This window comes from Budorcas taxicolor, chromosome 25 (assembly GCF_023091745.1).
Source record: "Budorcas taxicolor isolate Tak-1 chromosome 25, Takin1.1, whole genome shotgun sequence".
Classification (NCBI taxonomy): domain Eukaryota; kingdom Metazoa; phylum Chordata; class Mammalia; order Artiodactyla; family Bovidae; genus Budorcas; species Budorcas taxicolor.
The window spans coordinates 23,674,907-23,689,030 of record NC_068934.1 but is presented as its reverse complement, the minus strand read 5'-3'; the positions used below and the strand labels follow the sequence as shown (position 1 = coordinate 23,689,030).

The window sequence follows — 14,124 nt, the reverse complement described above, 5'->3', positions numbered from 1 at the left end:
AAGGCTTTCTTATCTCTCCTTGCTATTCTTTGGAACTCTGCATTCAGATGCTTATATCTTTTCGTTTTCCCCTTTGCTTTTCACTTCTCTTGACAGCTATTTGTTAAGTCCTCCCCAGACAGCCATTTTGCTTTTTTGCATTTCTTTTCCATGGGGATGGTCTTGATCCCTGTCTGCTGTACAATGTCATAAACCTCATTCCATAGTGCATCCGGCACTCTATCTATCAGATCTAGGCCCTTCAATCTATTTCTCACTTCCACTGTATAATCATAAGGGATTTGATTTAGGTCATACCTGAATGGTCTAGCGGTTTTCCTTACTTTCTTCAATTTGAGTCTGAATTTGGTAATAAGGAGTTCATGATCTGAGCCACAGTCAGCTCCTGGTCTTGTTTTTGTTGACTGTATAGAGCTTCTCCATTTCTCGCTGCAAAGAATATGACAATGAAAAGGAGTACGTCAAGGCTGTATATTGTCACCCTGCTTATTTAATTTATATGCAGAGTACATCATGAGAAATGCTGGACTGGAAGAAACACAAGCTGGAATCAAGATTGCCGGGAGAAATATCAATCACCTCAGATATGCAGATGACACCACCCTTATGACAGAAAGCGAAGAGGAACTAAAAAGCCTCTTGATGAAAGTGAAAGAGGAGAGTGAAAAAGTTGGCTTAAAGCTCAACATTCAGAAAATGAAGATCATGGCATCTGGTCCCATCACTTCATGGGAAATAGATGGAGAAACAGTGTCAGACTTTATGTTTTGGGGCTCCAAAATCACTGTAGATGGTGACTGCAGCCATGAAATTAAAAAACGCTTACTCCTTGGAAGACAAGTTATGACCAACCTAGATAGCCTATTCAAAAGCAGTGACATTACTTTGCCAACTAATGTCTGTCTAATCAAGGCTATAGTTTTTCCAGTGGTCATGTATGGATGTGAGAGTTGGACTGTGAAGAAGGCTGAGCGCCAAAGAATTGATGCTTTTGAACTGTCGTGTTGGAGAAGACTCTTGAGAGTCCCTTGGACTGCAAGGAGATCCAACCAATCCATTCTGAAGGAGATCAACCCTGGGATTTCTTTGGAAGCAATGACGCTAAAGCTGAAACTCCAGTATTTTGGCCACCTCATGCGAAGAGTTGACTCATTGGAAAAGACCCTGATGCTGGGAGGGATTGGGGGCAGGAGGAGAAGGGGACAACAGAGGATGCGATGGCTGGATGATAACACCGACTCAATGGACATGCGTCTGAGTTAACTCTGGGAGATGGTGATGGACAGGGAGGCCTGGCGTGCTGCGATTCATGGGGTCACAAAGAGTCGGACATGACTGAGCGACTGAACTGAACTGAAGGAGACAAAAGACTTGTAATCTGAAAACTGTAAAATGTTAATGAGATAAATTATAGATGAGACAGAGAGGTATTTCATGTTCTTGTATTGGAAGAATCAATTTCGTGAAAATGATTATACTCCACAAGACAATCTACAGATTTAATGACATCCCTGCTGCTGCTAAGTCACTTCAGTCGTGTCCAACTCTGTGCCACCCCATAGGCAGCAGCCCACCAGGCTCCCCTGTCCCCAGGATTTTCCAGGCAAGAGTACTAGAGTGGGTTGCCATTTCCTTCTCCAATGCATGAAAATGAAAAGTGACAGTGAAGTCGCTCAGTCATGTCCGACTCTTCACGACCCCATGGACTGCAGGCTTCCAGGCTTCTCCATCCTTGGGATTTTCCAGGCAAGAGTACTGGAGTGGGAATGATATCCCTATCAAATTACTAATGGCATTTTTCGTAGAACTAGACAAATGAGACGTAGTTAAACCTAAAAGCTTCTGTACAGCAGAATAAACCATCAGCAAAACAAAAAGACAAACCACTGAATGGGAGAAACTATTTGCAAATGAAGTGGCCAACAAGGGTGTTATCTCTAAAATATATGAAGAGCTCATACAGCTCTATGTCTAACAAACAACCCCATCAAAACATGGACAAAATATCTAAATAACAGTTTCCTCAAAGAAGACATACAGATGCCAGAAAAGCACATGAAAGGATGCTCAACATCAGTAATGATCAGAGAGATGCAAATCAAAACTACAATAAGGTATTGCCTCACACTGGTCAGACTAGCTATCAAATCTACATACAATAAATGCTGGAAAGGATGAATAGAAAAAGGAACCCTCCTACACTGTGTTGGGAATGTAAACTGGTACAACCTCCATGGAGAATGGTCTGAAGGTTCCTTATAAGACTGAAAATGGGACTACCATATTATCCAGGAATCCCACTCCTGGGCATATATCCAGAGAAAACTAAGAATGGAACTACCATATGATCCAGCAATCCCATTCCTGGGCATATATCCAGAGAAAACCGAACTTCAAGGTGCATGCACCCCAGTGTTCACTAAGCACTATTTACAATAGCCAAGACATGCAAGCAACTCAAATGTCCATTGACAGAGGAATGGGTAAAGATGTGGTACACATATACAATGCAGAATTACTCAGCCACAGGAAAAGAACAAGATAATGCCTTTGCAGAACATAGATGGACCTAGAGATTATCATATTAAGTGAAGTAAGTCAGAGAAGAATCTCATGATATTGCTTATGTGTGAAATCTTTAAAAAATGATACAAATGAACTTATTTACAAAATAGAAATAGACACACAGACATAGAAAACAAACTATGGTTACTAAAAGGAAAATGAGGGGAAAATTAGGATTATGGATTAAAATAAACACATTATTATATGTAAAATCGATAACCAACAGGGACCTACTTTATAGCACAGGGAACTATACTCAAAATCTTATATTAATCTATAACAGAAGATAATATAACAAGAAAAAATATGTATTTACTTGCAACTGAATCACTTTGTACAGCTGAAAAATAATACAACTTTGCAAATCAACTATAATTAAAAATAATGTAAGTTTTTAAAAAAGTGGCAACAACAGTGAAAAGATTTAAAACTATGAGGAATCATCAAAAAACTAGATACATTTGCTCTAGAGATGAGATGATTCCGAAGAAACACGAAAGCTCTCTTCTAAGTATGAAGAATAAAAATGTGATAGAGGGCTGAAGAGTTCTTTGATTACCAAGGATGAAAACAAGGATCAGTGAAGATGGGCAACAAAAATCCAATTTTTAACAGTCAGAATGGTACAGAGTTGCATGAGTAAAATACCTTCCACGGTGGTAAGTTCAAGAGAATTTAGAGCACAGGTTTTGATGACTTTTGAATATGGTTGCTCTAGACTAATCAAGTACAGATCAAAATTTGGTTATGTGTCCTCTAAGGTATATTCTGGCCCTGAGATTCTCTGGTTTTGTAAATATTTGGCAAAGCAGTTTTAATCATAAAAGGTGGCCACTTGTCTCACCTTAAAGTTTTAGCTGTTCATTGTCTGAGGTGAGAAGTTACTGTAGGCAACAGACATATAAATAAGCAGCAGCACTGAGTAATCTTCTATTGTATATGTATACCACATCTTTGTCTATTCCTATGTCAGTGGACATTTAGGTTGCTTCCGTGTCCTGGCTATTGTTAATTGTGCAGCAGGGAGCATTGGGGCACATGTGTCTTTTTGAATTATGGTTTTCTCAGGGTATATGCCCAGTAATGGGATTTCTGGGTCATATTGGGTCACTTGTAGTGATGTGGATAAATCTAAAGTCTGTCACACAAAGTGAAGTCAGAAAGAGGAAAATAAATATCAGATATTAATACATGCATATGGAATCTAGAAAATTTGTACTGATGAACCTATTTGCAGGGCAGGAATAGAGACGCAGATATAGAGAACGCACTTGTGGATACAGGGAAGGAACGGCAGAGGGTGAGACAAATTGAGAGTGCATTGCCATATATATACTAGCATGCATAAAGCAGCTAGTGGGAAGCTGCTGTGTAGCGCGGGGAGCGCAGCTTGGTGCTCTGTGATGACCTAGAGGGTGGGATGGAGGGGAGGTGTGAGGGAGGCTTAAGAAGGAGGGGATATATGTATAAAATGTATATATTGAGGTGATTGACATTGTTGTACAGCAGAAACTAACACAACATTGTAAAGCAATTATACTCCAATTTAAAAAAAAAAAAAAAGAAGGAAACACTGCAAAACATTGTTTTAATGTTTGAATGCTATCAACCTTCAATCCTTTATGAGTATTCAAGGTCTTTACTCCAGAAATTATACTTTGCTATAATTTGGGGAACTCCCACCTCAAGGTGGGAGGTGGCACCTGTAGTAAACATGTTAAAAACTGTCCCGTAGAAGAAAAGTTATTTTGAAACCAGGAAATGTAATGGTGCTGCTTAGAGAATTGCTACCTCTGTGATGCTGGATAAGTCATTTAGCCTCTCTGAGCCTCGGTTAATTCTTTTGTAAAAAGGGTATAATCAGACTTCCTCCCATAGCTGAGGCAGAGATAAAAGTAGATGAATGCGTTTGCATGTCTCAGGTCATTCACTATGACCTGGGAAAAGTACAGCAGCATGATTTTCCACTCAAACGAGTCCTTGATCATTCATGCAATTTTAGCTGCTTAGTTATACTTTTACTTAGAAATAAGATTTTTAAGAAACATTTAGAAAAAAGTTTCAAGAACATTTCTTTTTTAAACTTAGAAATATCCCCCTGTTAACACAGACTGCCCTGCAGGCAAGGGCAGGGAAAAACAGGGTGTGTATACGTGAGTATACATGCGTGCGCATCTGTCTGAGCAAAACGGGAGGTGGCCAGGGGGTTACTATGACTGTCAGAAATCTGTCCTATGTGCTTTGTCAAGTGTTTACAAGACTAGTTTTCTTAGTGCAGGCTTATTGCTTCCCTAATGATGCAACCTCCTTAACCTCACTTCTAAACAGGATGGGAAGATATTCTGCCGGCGGACAGCATGTGATTGCCAGAATCCAAGCGTTGACCTTTTCTGCTGCCCAGAGTGTGACACCAGGGTCACAAGCCAATGTTTGGATCAAAATGGAAACAAGCTCTATCGGAGTGGAGACAACTGGACTCACAGCTGCCAGCAGTGCCGCTGTCTGGTATGCTGTCTTCCTTCAGAGTGTCTTGTCCCTTATACTCTCGGGGGTTTACAACTCAGTTGCCTATGGGCTTTAGTTTCCTGCTGTTTGTGATCCTGGGCAGGAAGGTGTGGGTCCTGTGGCTAGCGAAGGGGCAAATGCTCTTCCAGAAGACATTCATATTCCACGGTTTAAAACAGCATGCAAGACATTTACATAGGACAAATTTGGCCCAAGTTACTTTGCAACTGCTACTTTTTAGCAAATCCAGGACAATAAAAATCCCCAAATGACAGGAAGCTTTTGAGGCCTTTATCAGTGCTTGTAGTTCTTACAGAGCCAAGTCTTTCCTTTCTTGGGACATTACCAATAAAGATTTCAGTATGAGAGATAACAGAACATAGTAGAAATACCAGGGAATGATAAGAATTCAGTCTTGGTGAATCACACAAGCTCTGTGTGATTAACTTGGGCAAGTCCCAGCATTTCACTCGATCATTCTTTTCTTCAGTGTATACAAGTAGATGAGCACCTATTTTGTGGGGCTGTTGTGAAGATCAGAGATTTATGTGAATGGCAAATATAGTATTTGACACTTAGAAAGTACTTAATGCACAGCAGTAATTACTGTTCATGTTTCCTGGATTAAAACATTGGTTTCAAGAGCTAAACTTTCATAGAGAAAAATGAAGGGTTCCTTTGCATCTAAATATGGGGATACTAAGGGTATAATTAGGTCTGAGAAATTTCAGAGAAAAAGCTTAATTTTTGGAACTGGTTCTTTCTGTTTCAGCTTATACCACAGACAGAGATTCCTAATGTTGCAAAGACTGTTACAACACATTATCATAGTGTTGATATTCTGTCTCTGAGGGAATTACAGACAGAGGAGTTGAGTCATAACTAAGTCAATTTGTAACAGAAACTATTAGCTGCATTTTGTAATGTAACATTTTCTAAAGTTAATGATTCAGTCTATAGATATTGCATAAAAACAGGCATTCAGAGACATCATGCTGTAAATTTCCATTGGATTTTCTAAAGTCACCTGGCGAATGTGCAGATAATCTTAGTAGAAATAACTCCTTCTTAATTACTCCTAATGCTGAGGAGTATAACTCAGACATATTCAAATTGTAGCTATTTTTCACATCTCCCATTCAAGAACAAACTCAACACAGCTATAGAATTAGCTCACATATCAGTCTGAAAAATTGCCTTTCTAAGAAGCCAGTCTTCAGCACTCAGAAGAACGAGTATTAATTTTAGACATGAAATTTTTACAGAAATTCAAGAGTATCCCCTGCCATCCCAGACCCTAATATTTTCTTGGAAAACTGATGCTAATGAATATAACTTTGTGATGACTTGAGAATATAGTGGGTTATATTTAATGTCAAAAATTTGCACAGGCCAGATCCCAGATGCAGTGATCATGACGTGTGTGATAAGTCACTTCAGTCATGTCTGACTCAGCAACCCTATGGACTGTAGCTCACCAGGCTCCTCTGCCCATGGGATTCTCCAGGCAAGAATACTGGAATGGGTTGCCATGCCCTCCTCCAGGGGATCTTCCTGATCCAGGGGTTGAACCCATATCTCTTACATCTCCTGCATTGGCAGGCGGGTTCTTTACCACTGGCACCACCTGGGAAGCCTCGTGAGCATGACAGACATGGGCAATCACAAAGCTGATCAAAGGCCATAATCTTGTGATGCTGACTGATTTTGAGTATGAGTTTGCATTAATTATAATGTGTCATGATAACAGCAAAGACTACATAGAGAAACAGATCTGTTAAGTGCAGTTCAGTGGGGCCACAGTTGCCAGTTTATAGAATACTTGGAGGCTGCATCTAAACTGTAACACTGTACTGCACATCAGTGATGTATCACTAGCCAGACAGAACACTCAAAATCATTCTGAAATGGTTCTCCTGATATTGCACAACCTCAGTTCTAAATCTAACATAAGCAACTCAGTGTGATGTTGTTGAAGTAGTACAGGGACTCAGGTTCCTCCTTTGACCTTAAGAAAAATAAGTTTCATCTCTTTGTTCATTTGATTAGCATTTATTGACCAGAACTGTGCTAAGGATCAGGGAGATAAAGGAAGAAGCCCAGAACCTGAAAGCTCAAAACTTAATCTGAAATTGTATTAATAACTATAATAAGGATCAATAAAAATCACTAAAAAAAAATTATGAGTTGCCTTTGGCACAGAGAGATGGGACCTAACTCTCTCCATGGCTGCAATATAGACAGTCAGCAAAAGCATACTGGAGGAGATGATGTCCTTTAAGGAGGAAGTACGTCATACCCATATGGCATCATACACATAACGATGCTAAAGTAGGAGCAGTCAGTGAGGGAAGTCATGGGATTCCTGAGGATTTCCCTCTCTAGGACTTTGGCAACAGGATTGTGCCAAAAGCTAATGAGGAGGCATTGTTGTTGTTTTTTTTTCCCCCCACAGGAAGGAGAGGTAGATTGCTGGCCGCTCACTTGCCCCAGTTTGAGCTGTGAGTACACAACTATCCTGGAAGGGGAATGTTGTCCCCGCTGTGTCAGTGACCCCTGCCTGGCTGATAATATCGCCTATGACATCAGAAAAACTTGTCTGGACAGCTATGGCCTTTCAAGGCTTAGCGGCTCAGTGTGGACAATGGCTGGATCTCCATGCACAACCTGCAAATGCAAGGTAATTGGGTGTCCTGAGGGTAATCAGGCCTCAGACATGTGCCTGAGAACACCTGCAGGAGGTCCGCTCCTGATAGTTCTGAAGGCACGGGTTCCAAGGGTCGTGGAAACACAGGCAGGCATTTGCTTCTCACTGGAGGTTAATCTGTCTGAATGGATGCTAGTTGTACTGTGTATAAAGGCAAATTCCAAATGAACATGGAACAAAATAGTCCTCTCTTGCCTGTAAAACATGGAATTTAAATCATTGACCCTAGGCCCAATTATGGCTGATTTAAGCTATTTTGACATGAATATGGGAAAGAAAGAAAAAAAAAAAAAAAGATCTATTTTCATCCTGGAAAAAAATTTTAAGCTCTTTCTGGCAACTGTCTATGTTAGAAGAAAGTGTTCTATAAATCTGTGAAGTTGTTTGCTTTGTTTAATTATCACAATGCCTAATGCAGGGACTTGAAGCTCCTGCTGTAAGATTTAATTAACTGTGATTATTTTCTTGTCTTTTTGGAGGAGTTCCCATGAGGCATTGTCACATGTCTTTAAAATTAAAAACTGACCCCTTCCTCCTTTCTAAGTTTATGGAGAGTTATGACTGTAGTAGACTTTAGGCAGGGTTAAATTGCTGCTGAAACATCTGCTTAAATTCCGATGATTAAGCATGTTAAAAACATTAATCCATTTGATTCTATCAAATCCTGGCTCAGCTTCACGCATCAGTGGAAGGATCCCAACTTGCCTTTTTGTGCTGTTATTAATGTGGGTTCTTTTTTCTGAGAAGTATCATAAAATGCAGCCCCCAATAGGAAGAGGACATCAAACTTCATAAAGCAAACGTTATGGTCCCATATTCCTTCAGCCCATCAAACACAATGACCAGGGAATATATAAACCTATGGTATTCAGTATTATTTCTCGGAGGTCAGGTTTGAAATTCATTTAGGAGAATTATAAAGGTATATTTACATTATGTGTGCACACATGCTCCGTTGCTCAGTCGTGTCTGACTCTTTGCAACCCCATGGACTATAGCCCACCAGACTACTCTGTCCATGGAATTTCCCAAGCAAGAATACTGGAGTGGGTTGCTATTTTCTCCTCAAGGGGATCTTCCAGACTCAGAGACTGAACCAGCATCTCCTATGTCTCCTGCATTGACAGGCGGACTCTTTACCACTGAGCCACCTGGGAAGTCCATATTTAATATTAATATGTGTAATAGACTTCTCATGAATTCTTAATAATTGATATGTACCTTCCCTCTCATAGTCACCATGAGAGAGTCTGTATTTACCCCTAATATGCCCGCCTTTCTGGAAGCCATGTTTATTTTCAGGTTCTTTTTGGTATTTTTGACTAGTTTTATTAATGGTAATTTATCTTTCAGAGGGTTAATTTTGGAAAGAATCTCAGTTAGAGTAATTGTAGTGAATAAACTGTGTGAACAAACAAGTTGGAAATACAGAGTAGTCTCAAACATGGTCTGAGTTCAGACGGGGTATATGAAGTTTCACTGCCAGCAGAACCCAAGAAGAGGGACCCTGCAGGATCTCATAAGTCTTGCCTTCCATTTTACTCCTCTTCTGGCATTTTTCTAGTAAATATTTTTATAACATTCATGGAATTGGTCTCAAAATGTAGCTGATAATTTTGAATGTAAAAGTGGACACTGCGTATTGATTTGTATTCTATGTCTCTGGCTAATGCTTGTGTCTTGATGCACAGAATGGAAGTGTCTGCTGTTCTGTGGATCTGGAGTGTCTTCATAATAATTGAAGTATTTAAAATGGACTCATCATCGCAGAAGAAAAATGGACAAAATAACCATCCAACATGATGAAGAAGGAGTTGGTGTTTGGGTTTTTTTTTTTTAAAGCCACAGACAATTACCAAAGTTTCCATTGAAGGAAGGTGTTTCGGGGTTGCCTTTTGGACCTACCATGTTGCTCATTCTTGCTAACCTAGTCTAGGTGACCTACAGTGCATTGCACTTAAGTCTATAATTGTTAAAAAAAAAAAAGTTTCCCGTGTTGTAAATCACGTTTCCCTTATCAGATCATTTACAGACACATTTAAATGATCTCATGGTAAATGTTGATGTATTTTTTGGTTTATTTTATGTACAAACATAATAGAGACTTGGCTCCTTTTATTTATTTTTTTCTGGATTTTTGGATCAAATTCTACAATAAAGTTGCCTGTTGTGATTTTTGTCCCATCCACTGAATACTTCTTAATATTCACATTCCTGTGAAATGTATTAATGTGTGTGTGTACAGCCTAACTGCATCTTAAATTGCAAACTGTTGGACACATCTAGATCCCCACTCATTCAGCTTAAACCAGCTGAAAGCAATTATGATACGTTAAAGAAGGGAAAGACCACAGACATAAATAAATAGCTATTTTGAAAAGAACTTTCTCCTCCCTCTTACAAACAAAATGAAACAAAATCTTAAGCCACAATTTAGAAGCAACAATGCTTGCAGCCTTTTCTGGCATTGAAAGAGAAAGTATCTTTGCATTTGTTTTATATAGTATTTAATAACTTACAGGGGCATCTGTGGTGGCTCAGCTGGTAAAGAATCCACCTGACATGCGGAAGACCTGGGTTCGATCCCTGGGTTGGGAAGATCCCCTAAAGAAGGGAAAGGCTACCCACTCCAGTATTTTAGGCTGAAGAATTCCATGGACTGTATATTCCATGGGGTTGCAAAGAGCTGGACATAACTGAGTGACTTTCACTTTAATAATTAACAAGGGACTTCCATGCCTATTCATACAAGTTGCCATTATACCATAGGTGCAGGGTATTATTCCTACATTACGTAAGAGTAAATTAATGTATCCCAATCAAACAATTTGTTCAGATCTAGTTGACTTATAACACATTGGGATTGTTAATCAGGTCTCCTGATGCCTTCCCAATGATATTTTTTTGCTAAATCATGCAACATTTTATATGGTAGAGGATATACTTTTAAGAAAGCCATTTATATATTGAGTAGCTGTTTTAGAACACTGAATATTTTTATTTGAGCCACTACCATTATTTTTAAAAGTTGGCAGTTTGCTGAGTTACACAAAATGAATAAAATGTGCAAATGACATTGTACCTGAGCTGAAAATTCAAACTTGGGTTGTAGTTTCAAGTGAACTACATCTAAGTGTTTCTAATACCTAAGGATTCTGAATTCATCATTGTTCTGAATCACGTTGATTCATGACATTTTGTGCATAAAATCAAAGCAAAGATCTAAGTTGTTAAGTCAGTCCTGGCTGAATATATTTTAAATCCCCAATATTAATATAGTTATTAATTAAAAATTACAAGTTAATATCACTCATTTATTGATATTTGTTGGAGAAGGCGATGGCACCCCACTCCAGTACTCTTGCCTGGAAAATCCCATGGACAGAGGAGCCTGGTAGGCTGCAGTCCATGGGGTCGCAAAGAGTCGGACACAACTGAGCGACTTCCCTTTCACTTTTCACTTTCACGCATTGGAGAAGGAAATGGCAACCCAGTCCAGTGTTCTTGCCTGGAGAAGCCCAGGGACAAGGGAGCCTGGTGGGCTGCCATCTATGGGGTCACACAGAGTCAGACACGACTGAAGTGACTTAGCAGCAGCAGCGGCAGTCAATATTTTGTAATGATATAATTCACTGCTGCTGCTGCTAAGTTGCTTCAGTCCTGTCCGACTCTGTGCAAACCCATAGACAGCAGCCCACCAGGCTCCTCCGTCCCTGGGATTTTCCAGGCAAGAACACTGGTTTGGGTTGCCATTTCCTTCTCCAATGCCTGAAAGGGAAAAGTGAAAGTGAAGTCGCTCAGTCATGCCTGACTCTTAGTGACCCCATGGACTGCAGCCTACCAGGCTCCTCCGTCCATGGGATTTTCCAGGCAAGAGTACTGGAGTGGGGTGTCATCGCCTTTTCCGATATAATTCACTACATGGGATCAATTTCATGTGCTAAATAATGATATAGCAATTAAAGCGCTATTTGACAACTACTGCTATGGTATGGTCGGAGAAGGCGACAGCAGCTCACTCCAGTGTTCTTGCCTGGAGAATTCCAGGGACGGTAGAGCCTGGTGGGCTGCCGTCTATGGGATCACACAGAGTTGGACATGACTGAAGCAACTTAGCAGCAGCAGCAGCAGCAGCAACAGCAGCTATAGTATGGTAAATTAGAACAGATCTCTATTTTAATTATTTAAATGTATTCCTGGAACAGAGATTTTTAAAATCTAGAAAATATTTAGGGAACCTTCATTAAAAATAGCTGTCAAGTATCAATGCAAAAACAAAGGCAAATTAAGAATCATTTGTGATTATATAAGTGAGGGGCTGGCAAACTCTGGTCCCTTGAGTCAAATCTGGCCATCTGCCTATTTCATTGGAACAGAGTCATGCACATTCATTTATATATTCTCTATTGCTAAACAAAATGACAGAACTGAGTAGTTCCAACAAAGATACAAGACCAAAAATATCATCATCTTGCCTCTAAAAAAAGTTTGCCAGTGTCTGGTGTAAATGATGACTAAACATTGGTATGAATTTTAGAATATCAGTTTCCATTTTTTTCCCAGGGAATTTCCAGAATTTAATAGTTTTCATTAAATCTGTATATTTTCATACTCTGTTGAAGATCCATTAGCATAGATGGCTCATCCTAAAAACTGGTGTTTTACAACTACAATCGTTAAGACTCAGTATTTTCTTTTCATTTCATTTCAGTTAAATTTAATCGGTGCTAACTTGACAAAATGTTATTGATATTTAGTTGCACTATTGAAACTACTGCCAGCTCCTATCAATAAGAGGTTTATTTCCTATGAAATAATTGATGACATTTTTCTTATTAAAAATGGAGTACTTTATGCATAAAGTACTATACTAAGCTCTGCTGAGGAAATAAAATGAACAGACTAGTTTTTACTTTAAAGATCACCATTATGTGGTCCTTTAGAAGGTGCTAGCAATTTTAATCCATGAGGGGATCCTATTGAAATAAATTACTGCCTGAAATATCTTCTCCAGCCAGAAATTGAAAAACATTACTTTTAAAAGTGTGGTGAATCTCCTGATGGAAAATGTTTAAATCTTGTGCTCTGATTTACACTGTGAAATGGATGTCCATTTAATGAACCAAAAAGTGTTTGACAAACATATCTCCTTACAGATTATAACCATTGTCTGCAACTGTAACACACACATTGGTAAGAAACAATGGTAAATACATAAGCAGTTATGTAGCTACCCTCCAGTTTTCAATACTGTAAAAGCACTGTGATTCAGGAGAGTAGAATATGAAGAAAGATGAAAGTCCTATATATTAACAAGACATATCTATTAAACATAAATTTTGCTTCATTTCCTTCTAGGTTGCATATGAAATATATGTATATACATATATCATGTTATATATAGGTACCATAATCTATATATAGTTATATGCAATTGATATATATTAATATACTATGCATTCATATGCAATGTGTATATTTATTTAGTCTCAGAGCTTCCCCTCTTCTGAGCTTTCTAGCACTACACTAATTGTCCCTGTTAAGGACTTATATACATTTTCCTTGTATTATGCAATAGGCTAAGCTGTATGCAATCTTTGTTTTCTAGCATTCAGCCTAGAGCCCTGCATAGAGTACTTTTTCTATTAATTCTTTTAAATTCATAATCTTTTATAGCATCAAAAAGTTTTCATGGGGTGGCGAAAACAACCTACTCTAGTGGCTTTCAGATGTTCTTAAGCAATAAGACTGGTTTAAAAATAAAATTTATTCAGTGCTTTACTATAAGAAGCAGATAAAAGAAGACTATCTCTGCTTGGAACAAAGGTTGGAGAACTAGAATACCTTCATATATCCCACCACAACTCACAGACATCAACAGAGCACAGCTTGAAAGCCACTGATCAAATTTATCACCTTCACTTCTGCAAATGAAACCAACACTCAGATATTAGGTAGATTGCCTGGAGTTCATAATTAACTTGTTATAGGCTTAGAACCACCACCCAGTCCATCCCAGTTTTCTCTCTGCCATCATCATAATGATTTCAAATGATTTTTTTTTTCAAATTTTAATTTCAAGTGAGCTTTTCTTATTCCTTCCAAATGGATGGCAAAAAGCAGTCATAAGTTCAGGCCAAGATAGTGGAGTAAGAAGATCCTGAGCTCATCAGCTCTCATAGCCACAACTATTGAGGAGAAAGACCAGAATATAATAGAAAAGATCTTCTACAACTAAAGATATAAAGAAAGAACCATAATGAGATGAGTGGGATGGAGTTATGATATTGTCAAGACCCATAAGTACAGGTGCTGCTGCTGCTGCTAAGTCGCTTCAGTCGTGTCTG

General features: G+C 38.9%; 1 protein-coding gene across 1 annotated transcript in view; it reads left to right on the top strand.

The window, feature by feature from the left end:
* Positions 1-9,519, top strand: part of NELL1 (neural EGFL like 1) — a 997,636-nt gene extending 988,117 nt beyond the window's left edge. Inside the window, exons 17-19 of the mRNA XM_052662389.1 lie at positions 4,894-5,070; positions 7,526-7,750; positions 9,469-9,519. Of these exons, the coding sequence (XP_052518349.1) occupies positions 4,894-5,070; positions 7,526-7,750; positions 9,469-9,519 (453 nt within the window). The remainder of the gene's footprint in view (positions 1-4,893; positions 5,071-7,525; positions 7,751-9,468) is intronic.
* Positions 9,520-14,124: the final 4,605 nt, after the last annotated feature.